Below are 14,303 nucleotides of genomic sequence, written 5' to 3' on the forward strand. Positions count from 1 at the left end.
TGTCCCAACTACGGGAAGATAGGGGAGACCTATTTTTCAACGAGCGGCGTCTCCCACTAGCAACTTTCTCTCGTGGGCGGCTAGCATCTCTTTCTAACCACCGGTATCTCGTGTCCTTAGACACACCCCAATATAGTTTTCCTTTGTGGCATCATCGGAACGGGAAAGTCATTCCCGCTCGCGATCTCATCGATGAAGAATCGTTCATCTATCATCCCGTCGACCGCGGATTCGTTATTAGGATCATTGTCATTAGTTTCTCGAGTACCTAACTATCACGGTTACTTGTCCGGTTCTGTAATAATCGTATTTGCACTAGTCAATGTCTTCTCTATTGCATAGCGACAACGTGTAACCCAAACGAAGATTCGTTTCACGCCCCTAACCCTAATTCTAATGTGAATCCGATATATATATATATGTATGAGTCTAAATGAATCTAGATTCGATAAAAAAATAATTTTGCAGTCGTACATATATTAGAATATATATTTGAATATATATATTGTGGGTATATAAATAAATCACTACGAATTTCATTTTCGAAATCGAAAATCGAAATTTTACGGCCTAAAGGGTCTAAGTATGACTAACAAGAGATAGAAGTGAACGAGTAATGAGCAAAACTGTAAATAAATTGCTTTGAAAAGGCGTTTACAAGTGTTCAAACACAATAGGTGGCCCGAAAGCATGTAGTCGCAAGGGACTACTTAAAGCTTTTATTGAGGTACAAGATTAAGGCTCCTCAATAACGTTCGAGCATTTGGAAACTTAGCTCTGGTGTCCTATTGCACCTATTATCTTAGACCCTCTATTGTGTAAATCCTTTTCTTCTAAACGTAGAAACACTTCCTTTGTTTGTACCAGCAGTTACCAACCACTCTGTATATATTCAAATATATGTACAAATACATGTACAAATGTGAAATTATTTCTTGTCGAATCGTAAATACGAGGTGACTGAGAGATTTAGGTGATGGTCCCCAACTATTTTTAGACCCGACGCGCGCATCCGTTAGCGGTCATCGTATTACAAATTGCCAACGGTTCTATATTTTTGAGGACAATGTCCGATGTTACGTCAAGGATGATCGATAAATGCTATTCTCAATGAAACACTTTTCTACGGTTTCACTCGCCAGCACTCTGTCCTGATGCATTTCACTTGCAAATGTCACTACGTATCAACAATTTCCTTTTCTTTATTATTATTCATCTTAGAGTCATGGAGAGACCTGTAAATATTATATCATAATTATAGAAGAGGAATTTTGAAATAAACAACATTGCGTAAAATTAGACCGAAATAAACGTTTAAGATTACTTAATAGCTATTCTGATATCTGGGACTTTTAGTTAATTTCTTATATTATTATCTATTATTATAATTTATAATTGTAATTGTAATTGGAAAAAAGTGAATAAGTTTTTATTTTTCGGAGAAGTAATCTTATATATTTGAAGATCGTAAAGTAAGACACAGTACAAATATAATATAACATTAGGATTCTAGTAGAAAAAAATTAAGCAATTTACTTTATGAGAAACGGTCTTTATTCAATTTCTAAGAAAGAATTTGCATGCTACAATAATATTAGCGAACAAAGGAGTCTTTCATCCGTTGGCCTTTTTAAACAACGTAATTATACACATTTAAATCATTCAATTGTGATGCATTCAAAAGAATTCATCTGAATAGGTTTAAACGATCGGTTTTACTCAATTTATTTCGGTATCAGAAAATACTGCTTATGCTGAAAAGCCCGTTATTTTGTTTTCTACAACTCTGTTAAAAGATTTTCTTTGTGCCATCGATTACTTATGTAGAGAACATTTTGGTCAATCACTGCCACACAACATTATCTAACTTGATTAATCTACTGATTATATGTATTTTAATTCGCACGTACTTACATCAATATGTACGATAATTTCAAATATTTCGAAAGTTTGGAGTTCTTAATTTTAAAGTGATTTAAAGATTTAAAAAGCCTAATTTCAAAATTATGAAGTATTATTAAATATCTTTAAATATCTTTGAGCCCTTGTCAACCTTTTATTATCTATAAACCTTAAATTTCGCAAGAACCTTGCCATTGCCCGAGAATTTTTAATTTACTTTTAGTATAGCGATATGATAGTAAAGTAATATACTTTTAGTATATACTCACATTAAATACTATATACATTTATATTTTATTATTATTAAAAGTATTAATAAATTAAAAAATTTATTAGTATTATTTGAATATTTGCTAGTTTAGTTTGAATTCTTATAATATAACGAAGACAATTGTTGATATTGTATCAGGTAACATTCGCGCGTTTATGTTAATTTTCCATACCAGCCACCCACAGTTATGCATTTCCGCGTATTTACACCATTAATACACTTAGAAACGCAAGGCCGAGGTCTTGAAAATAAATACTGTTTCTACATGATGTTTTACGTAATAATACTTCGATTCTACGTAGATCAACTCATTTTAGAGTTGCAATATGATAAAAATAATTTCATAGCAATTTATAATCTCCCTTGTTTAAACAAGGAAAAGTGGGTTTTTCCCATGTTCGACGGCCACTGGTGGCAGACGCACATGATAGATCTATATTTCATGTATCAATGAAACTATTTTTATATGTTTTATACTGCATTAATGTCGTCACACCATTGCAGTAACGATGGTAATAATACAAAATTTGTAACTATTGACATTTGTTCGAATTATATATCTCTGCTAATCTTGGTGCACCGGTCACCGGTGATCCCCGTGGCATTCAACGTGTTAATTTCAATCAGGTGCCACAAATTTCCTATGCAACGATTTACAAAGAGAAACAAATGTGTATTCTATACCAGATATTTAACTTTTACGATATCAGTAGCTCTCCAAATATTGTCAACGATTATTCTGCTGATAAAGTCTTATTTCGAGCTAGACTTATACTAGCGTATACTGAGATTGGACTTCAAAAAGCTTTTACGGAAACACGTTTTTCATTTTATCTAATATAGTAGTACCATATGTACTATAAATGCTATAATATGATCGCGTTATTTATATATAATTCCTATCAATTGTACTATCAATACCGATCAACGATAATAATATCCTAAAAAAAAAAACAAAGAATTTTATTATTATGATTTAACGAATTAATGATAACAATTTCCATCGAGTCAAAACGTATAATCAATTGCACTGTTTTGATGTAAATCGAGTAAAAGGCGTGGTCTGTAAAGAAGAAGAATACCGATAGTCGGTCGCGTATGCATAACTTTGCATTGTAAATCAAATAATAATTAGTTTGTAAACTTATGATAGTAGTATTATTTCACTTTCCATCGTTTAACTCTAATTCACGAGTGTGGAAAATTGTTTGTGCAAATAAACGCGATATATACATTAATTTGTTTTAAAACCAGCTTATGTTTTTTGAATTTACACTATTTTAAATGTACACTCGTGATATTGTAATATGTGCTACTGTATGTTGATATCTTTTTGTAATATTAATTTCGTTTGTTGCAGATAACGTACAATAATCAAACCAAGATATACACATACAAGCATTCACAATGGCAAGTATCAATGAAAATACATTATTTTATAAAAGAAAATGAGTTGTTATTTAGAATTTTATTATATAATGACCGTCTTTTACAGGAATACAAAGCGCCGACAGAAATGGACACCTTCCTACCCCAAGATGGGTCTAATGCGAAGGATGGTGTATTGTCCAAGTAAGAATTTACTATATATTTACATAGATTCGACTTATTCACAGGTTCAGATTCATTGTCTATTAGCTAAAGAAATCGTATTAACAAAAATATCATCGTGAAACACAACAATCTTGTTGATTGGCTAAGCAAAAATGTTAAACAAAGTAGAATTTATTCATATTTATTGCAGATACAAAGTGCAAGTCGCTCCACGAGATATTGAGGTCGGACAGGGTGATGGAAAAAGCTTCGACCCCTTCAATGAACGAAAAGTTGATAACCCGACGACGTAAGTCGCGATATGGCAATTGATATAAAAATATATAATTAACTTATGTTCTTAACTTTTATGTTAGATACTCAGGGTTATTATATTATTTGTGATGTTTAATCAAAAATAAGTAATATCTATGTTATATAATGTTAAACAGTATGAAAGTTAAATGCACTGTAAGTGACACATTTATACCAAAATAATTGCAGCAATAATAGTCCGTAATTTCCTTTCAGGGACGGTGACACATTAACGCATTTGTTAAAAGCTGCCCTTGGAACGGGTATATTATCCATGCCAATTGCTTTCAAGAATGCTGGACTTGTCGTTGGTGTATTTGCCACAATTCTGGTGGCATTCGTATGCACACATTGCGCCTATATTTTGGTACATAAATACCAATGATATTGAACACAATAACCGAAGCAATAAACTAAGTTACGACTCATTAATATTTTAGGTAAAATGTGCACATGTTCTATATTACAAAACGAGGCGTACAGAAATGAGCTTTGCCGATGTAGCAGAAGTAGCGTTTGCCACGGGACCACAATGGGGGAGAAAATTTTCAAAACCGATCAGGTAAGATATCATGACAATAATATACAATATTTATATTTATGAAATAAAGTTTAAAAACATCTAAGGAATCGTGTTTTCAATAGGATAATAACCACATAATATGTTATTTACAGATACCTTATACAGATCAGTTTATTCACAACGTATTTTGGTACCTGTAGTGTGTACACAGTGATCGTTGCTGCAAACTTTGATCAGATCAGTAAGCATTATTATGGGGAATCGGAATTCGATATCCGGTACATGATAACCGCTTTAATAATTCCAATGGTACTGCTCAGTTGGGTACCAAATCTGAAATATCTTGCACCTGTTTCCATGGTAGCCAATATATTCATGGGATCAGGTTTAGGAATAACGTTTTATTACTTAGTTACGGATATGCCATCTATCAGCTCTGTACCTTTATTCGCGCCCATTCAAGACTTCCCGCGATTCTTCAGCATTACTATCTTTGCAATGGAAGCAATAGGTATTATTCGACTATTTAAAGGAATATTGATGTTTTACTAAGAGACTGACGTTATAGGAGTTGTAATGCCACTGGAGAATAATATGAAAACACCCCAACATTTTATCGGAATTTGCGGTGTTCTCAATAAGGGAATGTCCGGGGTTACGTTCATCTACATTTTACTTGGATTCTTGGGATACGCGAGATATCAGGACCAAACTTTAGGCAGTATCACATTAAATCTACCAACGGAAGAAGTGTAAGGATCACAATAAAATTAACCCTTTGCGGACGGGTGTCGGTATATAACCGCCCCCGAATCTGCTCATCGTTCCGGATCGGTTCACCTTATTTTGAAATGGCTGGCATACGTCTATTTTCCTGGGCGATAATGTAATGCGTATTTACGTATGGGTATAATAAACTAAACAGTATTATGTTTTCGATGAAAGAAAATTATAGATCTTTAGAAATTTTATCTTCCGTTTAACGTAAACTCGCGATGTAAGACAATGGTCGAGTCAAAACGAATTTCATTGGCATTACCAGACGAATCAACAAACTTTTTATATGTCTTATGTATTTTTTATAATACCTTATACACGATGCTTAAAATATCCAGAAAGGACATGTTGGATAGTAGTAGTAGTGATGACGAGCATTATGAACTTGACAAGATAGGAGACGACGATAGTGCTTCAGGCAGAGAAAACGAATTCCGTTCAACAAGGAATCGGCTCAGATGTTTCAATATTTCTAGTAATAGTGACAACGATGATGAACTAAATATTGATGAAAATAATACAAGCCTCGACAATGAATAACGCAAACATTCAACGTGTATATATTCTCAACTGCGCGCGCCAATACCTCTCGTCCACAGCGACGCTCGCTCGTCGAGCAGCCACGTCCGCAAAGGGCTAAGTTTGCGTTGACTATATATTATATCTTTTTTCTCTAGAGCGGCTCAAATCGTGAAGATATTAATAGCTCTTGCCGTTTATTGCACATTTGGACTACAGTTTTACGTTTGCCTGGACATTGCATGGAATAGTATAAAACATCGATTTCAGGAAAGGTCAAGAGTAAATTATATTTTAAGAACAGCTATGGCCATAGGAGCAGGTGTGTATTTTAATTTATAACCAAATTTTCGCTATAACATTTATTTCAAGTTCATAAATGTAATTTCAGAATTCTAGAAATTTAAGAAATCTGTTTATATGTTTTAGTTTTATTGGCTGTGACCGTACCAACTATCGAACCCTTTATTGGACTAATTGGTGCATTTTGTTTTTCAATATTAGGACTTTTAATTCCTGTGTTCGTCGAAACCGTCACTTATTGGGACGTTGGTTTTGGACCCGGAAATTGGGTAGCACTGAAAAACGTAATCATATGTATCATTGGGCTTATGGCTCTAATATTTGGATCTCGAAGTGCATTAATGCAAATCGCGGAACTTTACAGTTAAGAAAAATTGGTTTCATATACATAGATTTATAAATATTCCAATATTCCAAACTCCAAAAACGTTTGGAAGCCATTTAACAGGTTTTAATGCAATACATTTCTGATAATTTAATTATTTTATGATGACAATCAAGAAAATCAAATAGGATATAAATTGAAGATATCAATTTATTTTGTAAGATACGTATAATCAGAAGTTTGGTAAAATTTATATCAGAAATTTAGATGCGATCATATTATGCTTACAAGACATGTCCTAGTATTTTAGTAAGATAGAATGAATTCTAACCAACGTAACTTCGGTTGTTGTGCAAATGAGAATTCAATGAATCGAAATTAAATTCTTTTAAGAATGAGAAATTGGAAAACTAACATTCGATATAGTTCAAATAATATCTACGCACAAACAATTTATATTATAAAATGAGAACTATTAGGGGAGGTTATATGAGAAGATTTAATCGTTAATAAGTGACTAATTTGAAAATATATCTAGTAACTTACTCTGTTCCTAAAACATAATATATACTATATATATTCTATTTAATTCGTGAAGATACTAGACTGAGAGAAGTTAACAGTATTCGTAAGAAATATTTTACATCGGAGCAATACGTTGTAATTAATTTTGATTGATATTATTTATTTAACAAATTGGAATTTTTTACTTTATTATAATGATAAATTACGTTTGAACATTTTTTTATATTCTGCACATATAACTGTACCCTATTTGAAACGTATTATAAAGAATTTTAAAAAATTTTAGCTACAATTAAGATCTATAAAAATTGTTAATACATAGAGAAGTATGTTTGCGTGTTGTTAGTCTTATAAATTAACAATCAAATCTTAAAGTATAACCTTCATTTTTCTTTCTAAATTTAATAGCATGTATTATTGTAATAATTCAAACATTTGTAAACAAGCCATAACATGTTTCATGTATGTGATTCACAGTGCAGCAAATGTTTCATTCTACTGTGTTGCATTTAATACAAATGTACATTTAAAAGAAAGCAAAATCCTTCCGAAGCAATTTTTGCTTATCGAACTTGTTATAAATCAATTGACCTTTTATACAGTTGTTGGAAATTTCTACATATTCCTGGTGAAAAAGAAATAATGAAGTGATTACAATATTTAAATACAAACCATTTTACAATATCTTTTGAATTTTTTATTCTACCTTCTCATCATACATTTCCTAAGAAATATTTCTGTATAAATAACAATATCCTATTATATAATTGGTAATTTGTATCTTAATATTTTAAGTGAAATTTTTCTCTCACATTTTTATTTTTCTAATGGTGCGTAATTCAAAAGCTTCTCAATTAAATCTACGTGTCCAAGAAGCATTCTACGGCAGCAGTATCGTTTTAAACCCAATGCGTCAAGAGCATCACTGTAACATATATTATATGGTTACATATAGAAGATAGCAGCACATAGACAATATTTTGATGTACTCATTATTAACAAAAATAGTTAAAAATCTCATTTCATTCATTAAAATGAAACAAATTAACAAAAATAGTTAAAAATCTCATTTCATTCATTAGAATCTCTATACCATGAAGGTTAGAGTTCCTATTAGTGCAAACACAGTATATAAATTACGTTATTTACATTATAGTATATCTAATTTATACCGTATTTCACTCATTTAATTTGTTTTCACAGTTTGTTATGACAATGTATATACTTACCCTTCAGTGTATTCTGCCTGTAACAAACCAAGATAAGCTTCCCATTTATTACCGATCACTTTTCCACACGTAAAACAACGTACAGGTATAATCATCGTGTTTTTAATTTGATTAAGCAGTCGGATTTTTTAGTTTCAAAGTGATATTCTCGTTGATAAACGTAAATTCCACTTGCTCAATAATATCGTTCGTTCAGTTGCGATACGATTGAAACACCTAAAGTCTAACATTTGAAACAGTGTTGCCAGCACAACTACCTAAACAAAAGTACAATTAGATAGATAATCCGAAAAAATAACAGTACCAAGGAAAGCCCGTTACATTTATTACTTTATTGCTATTGTAGAGATTTAACCAAAATTTATATTTCAATGGCCACTGTCTTGTAGTAAACAATGTAACGGAAGTAAAATCGTATTTCGAATTCGAAAATCTCTTTAAATGGTTCCCATAAACAACGTCATAAGTACACACAATAAAATTACCCTCATTAAGACCGTAATAAAACCTGTCTAGACCTGCGGAATCCTATTATGGGGAACAGCAGGTAATTCCAACATTGAAATACTTCAACGCTTTCAATCGAAAACGCTAAGATCCGTTATAAATGCACCCTGGTACGTGACCAACGAACTAATACATCGCGACCTCAAGATACCAACAGTCAAAAAGGAAATAGCAAAATATAGCGACAGATATAACAAAAGAGTCAACAAACATCGAAACCCCCTAATTATTGGACTACTTGATACGTCGGACCAGATCCGCAGGCTGAAGAGACACTACCCGCCAGACCTAAACGCTAGATTTAATTAGTTATTTAAATTAAGTAATATTTACTTATTTACAACATTTACTTAAAAATTATACTTATCTATAATAAGTATTAACTTATTATAAATATTTAGCCATGTCACTGCACCGCGCCAGAAAAAATTACTGAAAATTCTCAATGCGAGAATTGATTGTAAATTTTAATAAATAAAATAAAAAATTAACAACGTATTATATAAATTTAAAAATCATCCAAGAATATTGCAAATAATTTACTCGTATTGATACTAGATGCTTTAAACAAAATTTTATTTTTTCCTTTACATTATATAGTTTTCGCTACACTTTTGCTACAAATTCTATATTTCAGTTGTCAGTAGATCTAGTTTTTCTAAAATCATACTTCTCAATGTTCCGTGGAAGCATAACAATATTTTGTCTACAAAAAGAATAAAAACATAAAATCTATTGATACAGATCGATCATATATATTACAATGTACAATAATTAGTACTCTAGTGTATAATTTTTCCTATTTCGAAATACAATTTGACATATACAGTGTATCGCAACAATCGTGGTATAATCAGCAATAGGGTAATTCTATGTGAAAAAGTCGAAAATATAGAATAGAATTCTTTTATATAATTCTTAGTTTTCAAAAAAATCGAATTTGAAATGAAATCACCTAAAATTAGTACAGTATGACATTTATTAAGAAAATAATACAGAAATAAGAATAAGTGATAAAGAATAACAGTATATGTAATTAGTAAGAGGGTTCGAAAAGGTAAATATACAGGTACGTGACTCGCGCGCCCGGAGACAAGCTGTGGTAGAGAGACAGCTGCTCCGATCGAAGGATATGAATAGAGGGGATGGAAGGCAGAGAGGGAGAAAGAGAAAAATAGGAGGCCGGAGCAAAGGGAGAGCACCATAAACATACAAGTTTCGGATTGGTTCTGCTTTCTCCTTTGTCTCCGGAATGTTATATACGATCAGGCTGCTTCAAAACCATCACTTCACAGTTGTATTTCGTTGAGTGCGTTTACAGTTCCGTTTCGGAAACCGGAGACATCGGAATTTTGGCGCCGTACCACCGACGCGATATCAGTGACAGTGTAAATGGTTATGTTGCCGTGCTTACTTGCCATACGCGTTTTATCGTACACGTAGCCGTATTAGATCGTTTTCAGTATCTTTATTGCACAATCGTACGGACTTTTGATCGAAATTGTGTTCACGAGTGAATACCTCGCATCAGCAATAACGTGGAATCAAGGTTATATCCTGTGCGTCTTTTTCACTCGTATTGTCAAAATCAGCTGCCATTGCTATAGCATGCGATTCTACTTGTTCTTTTCGGTTTTCCTTCTTTTTTCTTGGCTCGAGCTGTGCTCATCGTTCCCGAAATTTCATTCAGGATTTACGATTTGTTGTTATGTTTAGTCGTACTGAGTCATACGCGGCAAGTTGATACTTTCGTTTATAACGAGCAGTATATTTTACATCGAATTTATGCATCACCGATTTGACGAACACAAGCAGATACCGGAGTAAATTTCGAGTAGTGTAAATAAAATTAAATCGGTTTTCTGTAATTTCTAAGTAGGTGGTAGCTGCTTTGGACATATTATACTTATTTGTTTAATAATTTTTGTCTTTTTTTTTTTAAATAGTAATAGAAGATAGTAATGTTTTTAACTTTGAATTTTGTCACATGAGAACAAATGAACTAATTTTTTGACAAAGTATACATAATTATTTGAACTTTATATATATATTATAGTTTATACTATTATTGAATAGCTATTGTTACAAAATGATATTGAATCATAGTTGGAGTAATACGTAAAATACGTAATTGTAAGTTTACTTTTTATTTCTATTTGTGTATTTATAAAATGTGTTGCAGGTTTTGGAGATTGATGTTATATTGTGCATCTGTGTAACACGGAAATATAATCACACATAAAGTACATTTGTTCATTCCTGTTGAAAGAAAAATACAGACAGTAGAAGTGAGGGTTAAGTGTGATAGTAAATGCAGTGGTTGAGGAAGAGATGGACCCATCAATGTTTGTTCCATACACTCCTCAAACAAACGGCGTCCCATTGGAATCCAAGCTTGCTACCTACATGGTAATTATTTGCAATTTATTTGAAAAAACTCCTAATAAAGATATTGTTTTATGTTATATTATACTATTATATATATATATATACACAAAATATCCATTAATAAGTTATAGAAAAGATACACATTAATATAATTTTATTATATATTTTTGAACAGAATCGTCAAAATTCAGCGATAGCTTTAGGCACTACAGTTGTTACGAAACATCTGTCAAACCTTTCTCTGGATTCACAGAAAAAGGTAACTGCCAGCCCAGAATTTGTACCTGGAAGAACTCTTACTGGTAGTAATAATAATTCTCCGAACCTTTTCAATAATTCTTATCACTCACAGGAGAATGTGGGTGGTACTACATATTTCTACCTTGGGAATGCAGCAGCTGATGCTGTTGGAACTGAGGAAGGAACTGAAACTGTAAGTAGCTGTAGAAATTCAGAAAAGTTTTTTGTTACTTCTGCTCAATTGATTAACGAATTAATTAATATCTTTTGTGTCTAGATTGGAAATGTAGGAGCAGGTCAGATAGGCTATGTCTATCCAGGTACACCTGCGCACCTCCAACCAGTAAAACCTACAAAACCTGTGTCATCTAATAGTTCTTCAGCTCCCTCAACCCCTCCCCCTCAAGCAACCACCGGTTTTTTTGTCAGTGAGAGTTTGAGAATGGATATTGTCCAAAAAAATGCTTTAACGTTAGCACAACCTGATGTAGTACGATTTCCCGATCTACCAAACGAGGTAGATAATTATCATGAGTTGTGTCCATTGGAACCAATTCACAAACCTGCTTCAACGATGCTGGGATATCAAACTTCTACGTACAAAGCTACCAGCATTAAAAGCGGTACACGTTACTGTCTGCGACGTGTACATGGTGAATATCTCTATAACCTTATGAACTATTTAATACCGTGTAAGAGGTACGGAACTGGTAATGAAATAAGCATTTATTATGTTTTTAGATTTCAGACTTGCTAATACAAAGTGTATGATGCTGGTAGATATGTGGAAGCGAATATCACATACAAATTTAGTGCAGTTAAGAGAAGTTTTTACCACCAAGGCTTTTGGTGACCATTGTATGTATTAACGTCTTAAAACGAAATTGATAAATGTACTTCTATGAAAATCTTCTTTTATGAAAATGTACTTTTATTATTTCAGCCATGGTATTTGTTTACGATTATCATCCGGGGTCAGAAACCCTATTAAATAAGCATTTTTCATCTACCGAGGTAAATGGTTATACGGATCCATTTTCCTCGGACCCTAATGCTCCTCGTCCTTATAGTCATACGAAGAATACAATTTTGAGACAACAGCATAGTAGTATGCTATCAGAAAGCGTCATATGGAGCTATATTATTCAGTTAACTGCCGCACTCCGTGTTGTACACGCTGCTGGTTTGTATCTATCAATTACATTACCTTACATCTTATTTGTTTATTGTTTAGATAATTAAGTAATTTTTTTTATTTTGATGATTTATAGGTTTGGCATACAGATGTTTAGATCCTACAAAAGTGTTACTTACATCACAAACAAGACTACGTTTAAGTTGTGTAGCTATACCAGATGTTGTTACTTTTGATGGAAATGCAGCGAATCCACTTTCGCTTATAGCGCACTATCAGCAAGAAGATTTAATCGCCTTAGGAAAGTTGGTGTTGGCATTAGCATGTCGCAGTCTCCTTTCCGTCCATCGCGACAACATGCAAGCCTCCCTCGAGCTCGTCGCACGTTCCTACTCTGCGGATCTTCGAAATCTTATTCTGTTAGTATACATTTTATCTTTCTCATAGATTCTTTTTACTCATTAACTTCTAACATGATGAAAGCAGTACATTTCTTCATCAATTTAACATTTCATTGTTTAACTTGATTTATTTATAATCATCTTGAGGTAATACCTTTTATGAGAGACAGATTTTATTATAAAATTGACACTTTTGATAAAGAAAAAAGAGGTGACACATCTTATGTTACCTAATGCATCTATGTTCGTGTTAATGTATGTTCTCATAAACGAATATAATTTTATAGGTATTTACTTTCGAATCAAGCACGAAGAAGTGTAACAGATCTCATGCCGATGATTGGAGCACGATTTTATACGCAATTAGATGCAGCTCAGCTTAAATCTGATATATTGGAGAATGAACTTGCCAAGGAATTAGAAAATGGAAGATTATTTAAATTACTAGTAAAGTTGAGTACTATTAACGAAAGACCCGACCTTAATATGGAACCTACGTGGGCAGAGACGGGCGACCGATACATGCTCAAATTGTTTAGAGATTATGTCTTCCATCAGGTAGCAGCTGATGGAAGACCTTGGTTGGATATGGCACATGTTATATCTTGTTTAAATAAGTTGGATTCTGGCTCACAAGATAAGGTATATTTTTTCTTTCCAAAATCGTATTTTTTTTTTTGTTTTGTTTTTAAAAGAAACTTCAATTTCTTTAGTAATATACAAAATATTCAAATAATTAAAAATCGTTCAATATGTACTTTAAAATGTATTTTTCTAATTTTATAGGTATGTTTGATGTCACGAGATGAACAGAGTATATTAGTAGTAAGTTATGCAGAACTACGACAATGCTTAGAGACCTCATTTGGAGAGCTGGTACAATCCACAAAAGAAGTTGTTTAGATCCGTGCCACATTTTTTCTTGGTTGACCAGATAATACATACTCTAAACTGCAAATGTGATATCACGATTGTATGTTATTTTAATCTTTATGAAGACATAGAGTAAGATTTAATCTAAGAATTAAGTTTGGCGATAAGAATAATAGTACGTGAACCAGTTTGTAAGCATGATTACAAGGTTGATTGAAGGATTATATGCAAAATACATTCTGGTATTTGAATGTAATATATGTATGTGTGTAAGCAGTATGATGGTGCAAATCAGAAAGCGTCTGATCTTATTGTGAAAGCTATTACGGTAGCATACAAACAAACAAAAGATTGTACACAACGTAAAGATGTAATGAATTCTTAAGATGTTTTGTGCGTGAATACACCTAAACACAATCAGTGTATAGGATAGATCTTAGTTTTTAGGATACAACTGATAAGCATTAATTTTGAAATAAATGTTTATTTTTGAAAGCAATCTTAATCGATCCTGTGTAGTTATTTCAAAGTGACATG

At 32.5% G+C, this 14,303-nt stretch overlaps 3 protein-coding genes across 7 annotated transcripts in view; 2 read left to right on the forward strand and 1 right to left on the reverse strand.

Moving 5' to 3' along the window:
* The window catches only part of LOC100748137 (proton-coupled amino acid transporter-like protein pathetic), a 16,680-nt gene extending 9,003 nt beyond the window's left edge, over nucleotides 1–7,677 (forward strand). For 2 of the 3 annotated variants that reach the window (XM_033322257.1, XM_012388890.3), the window contains 9 exons: nucleotides 3,534–3,583; nucleotides 3,669–3,745; nucleotides 3,918–4,016; nucleotides 4,238–4,388; nucleotides 4,462–4,583; nucleotides 4,697–5,055; nucleotides 5,113–5,296; nucleotides 5,999–6,162; nucleotides 6,270–6,511. In XM_033322257.1, the coding sequence (XP_033178148.1) occupies nucleotides 3,581–3,583; nucleotides 3,669–3,745; nucleotides 3,918–4,016; nucleotides 4,238–4,388; nucleotides 4,462–4,583; nucleotides 4,697–5,055; nucleotides 5,113–5,296; nucleotides 5,999–6,162; nucleotides 6,270–6,511 (1,401 nt within the window). In that variant the 5' untranslated portion in view covers nucleotides 3,534–3,580. Of the gene's footprint in view, nucleotides 1–3,533; nucleotides 3,584–3,668; nucleotides 3,746–3,917; nucleotides 4,017–4,237; nucleotides 4,389–4,461; nucleotides 4,584–4,696; nucleotides 5,056–5,112; nucleotides 5,297–5,998; nucleotides 6,163–6,269 lie in introns of all 3 variants that reach the window. The other variant, XM_012388889.3, reaches the window with a different exon arrangement.
* LOC100749211 (DNA-directed RNA polymerases I, II, and III subunit RPABC5) lies at nucleotides 6,188–8,719 on the reverse strand. Its single transcript, XM_012388891.2, has 4 exons — nucleotides 8,553–8,719; nucleotides 8,223–8,479; nucleotides 7,806–7,918; nucleotides 6,188–6,418 (listed from the first exon to the last, which is right to left on the reverse strand). The coding sequence occupies exons 2-3, from the start codon at nucleotides 8,315–8,317 to the stop codon at nucleotides 7,810–7,812; spliced, it is 204 nt and encodes a 67-aa protein (XP_012244314.1). The 5' UTR covers nucleotides 8,318–8,479; nucleotides 8,553–8,719; the 3' UTR covers nucleotides 6,188–6,418; nucleotides 7,806–7,809.
* A 1,183-nt stretch (nucleotides 8,720–9,902) lies between these two features.
* LOC100749366 (PAN2-PAN3 deadenylation complex subunit PAN3) lies at nucleotides 9,903–14,271 on the forward strand. 3 transcript variants are annotated; one of them, XM_012388888.3, is made up of 10 exons: nucleotides 9,903–10,278; nucleotides 10,912–11,138; nucleotides 11,293–11,376; nucleotides 11,470–11,550; nucleotides 11,635–12,010; nucleotides 12,099–12,215; nucleotides 12,301–12,540; nucleotides 12,629–12,911; nucleotides 13,181–13,535; nucleotides 13,680–14,271. In XM_012388888.3, the coding sequence occupies exons 2-10, from the start codon at nucleotides 11,061–11,063 to the stop codon at nucleotides 13,794–13,796; spliced, it is 1,731 nt and encodes a 576-aa protein (XP_012244311.1). In that variant the 5' UTR covers nucleotides 9,903–10,278; nucleotides 10,912–11,060; the 3' UTR covers nucleotides 13,797–14,271. The 3 variants fall into 3 exon arrangements, with proteins under 3 accessions (XP_012244311.1, XP_012244309.1, XP_003491713.1); XM_012388886.3 differs by having other exon boundaries at nucleotides 9,903–10,288; nucleotides 11,293–11,550; XM_003491665.4 differs by having other exon boundaries at nucleotides 11,293–11,550.
* The last annotated feature ends 32 nt before the right edge of the window (nucleotides 14,272–14,303 follow it).

This window comes from Bombus impatiens, unplaced genomic scaffold (assembly GCF_000188095.3).
Source record: "Bombus impatiens unplaced genomic scaffold, BIMP_2.2 scf_0582, whole genome shotgun sequence".
NCBI lineage: Eukaryota > Metazoa > Arthropoda > Insecta > Hymenoptera > Apidae > Bombus > Bombus impatiens.

Excerpts from the sequence above, each read along its gene's own strand:
- LOC100749211 (XM_012388891.2), bottom strand. The coding sequence starts at position 8,317 with ATGATTATACCTGTACGTTGTTTTACGTGTGGAAAAGTGATCGGTAAT. Across the intron at positions 7,919-8,222 it reads CAGGCAGAATACACTGAAGG|TGATGCTCTTGACGCATTGG; the intron begins GTAAGTATATAC and ends TATATGTTACAG.
- LOC100749366 (XM_012388886.3), top strand. The coding sequence starts at position 11,061 with ATGGACCCATCAATGTTTGTTCCATACACTCCTCAAACAAACGGCGTC. Across the intron at positions 11,551-11,634 it reads CTGAGGAAGGAACTGAAACT|ATTGGAAATGTAGGAGCAGG; the intron begins GTAAGTAGCTGT and ends TTTTGTGTCTAG. Across the intron at positions 12,216-12,300 it reads CAAGGCTTTTGGTGACCATT|CCATGGTATTTGTTTACGAT; the intron begins GTATGTATTAAC and ends TTATTATTTCAG.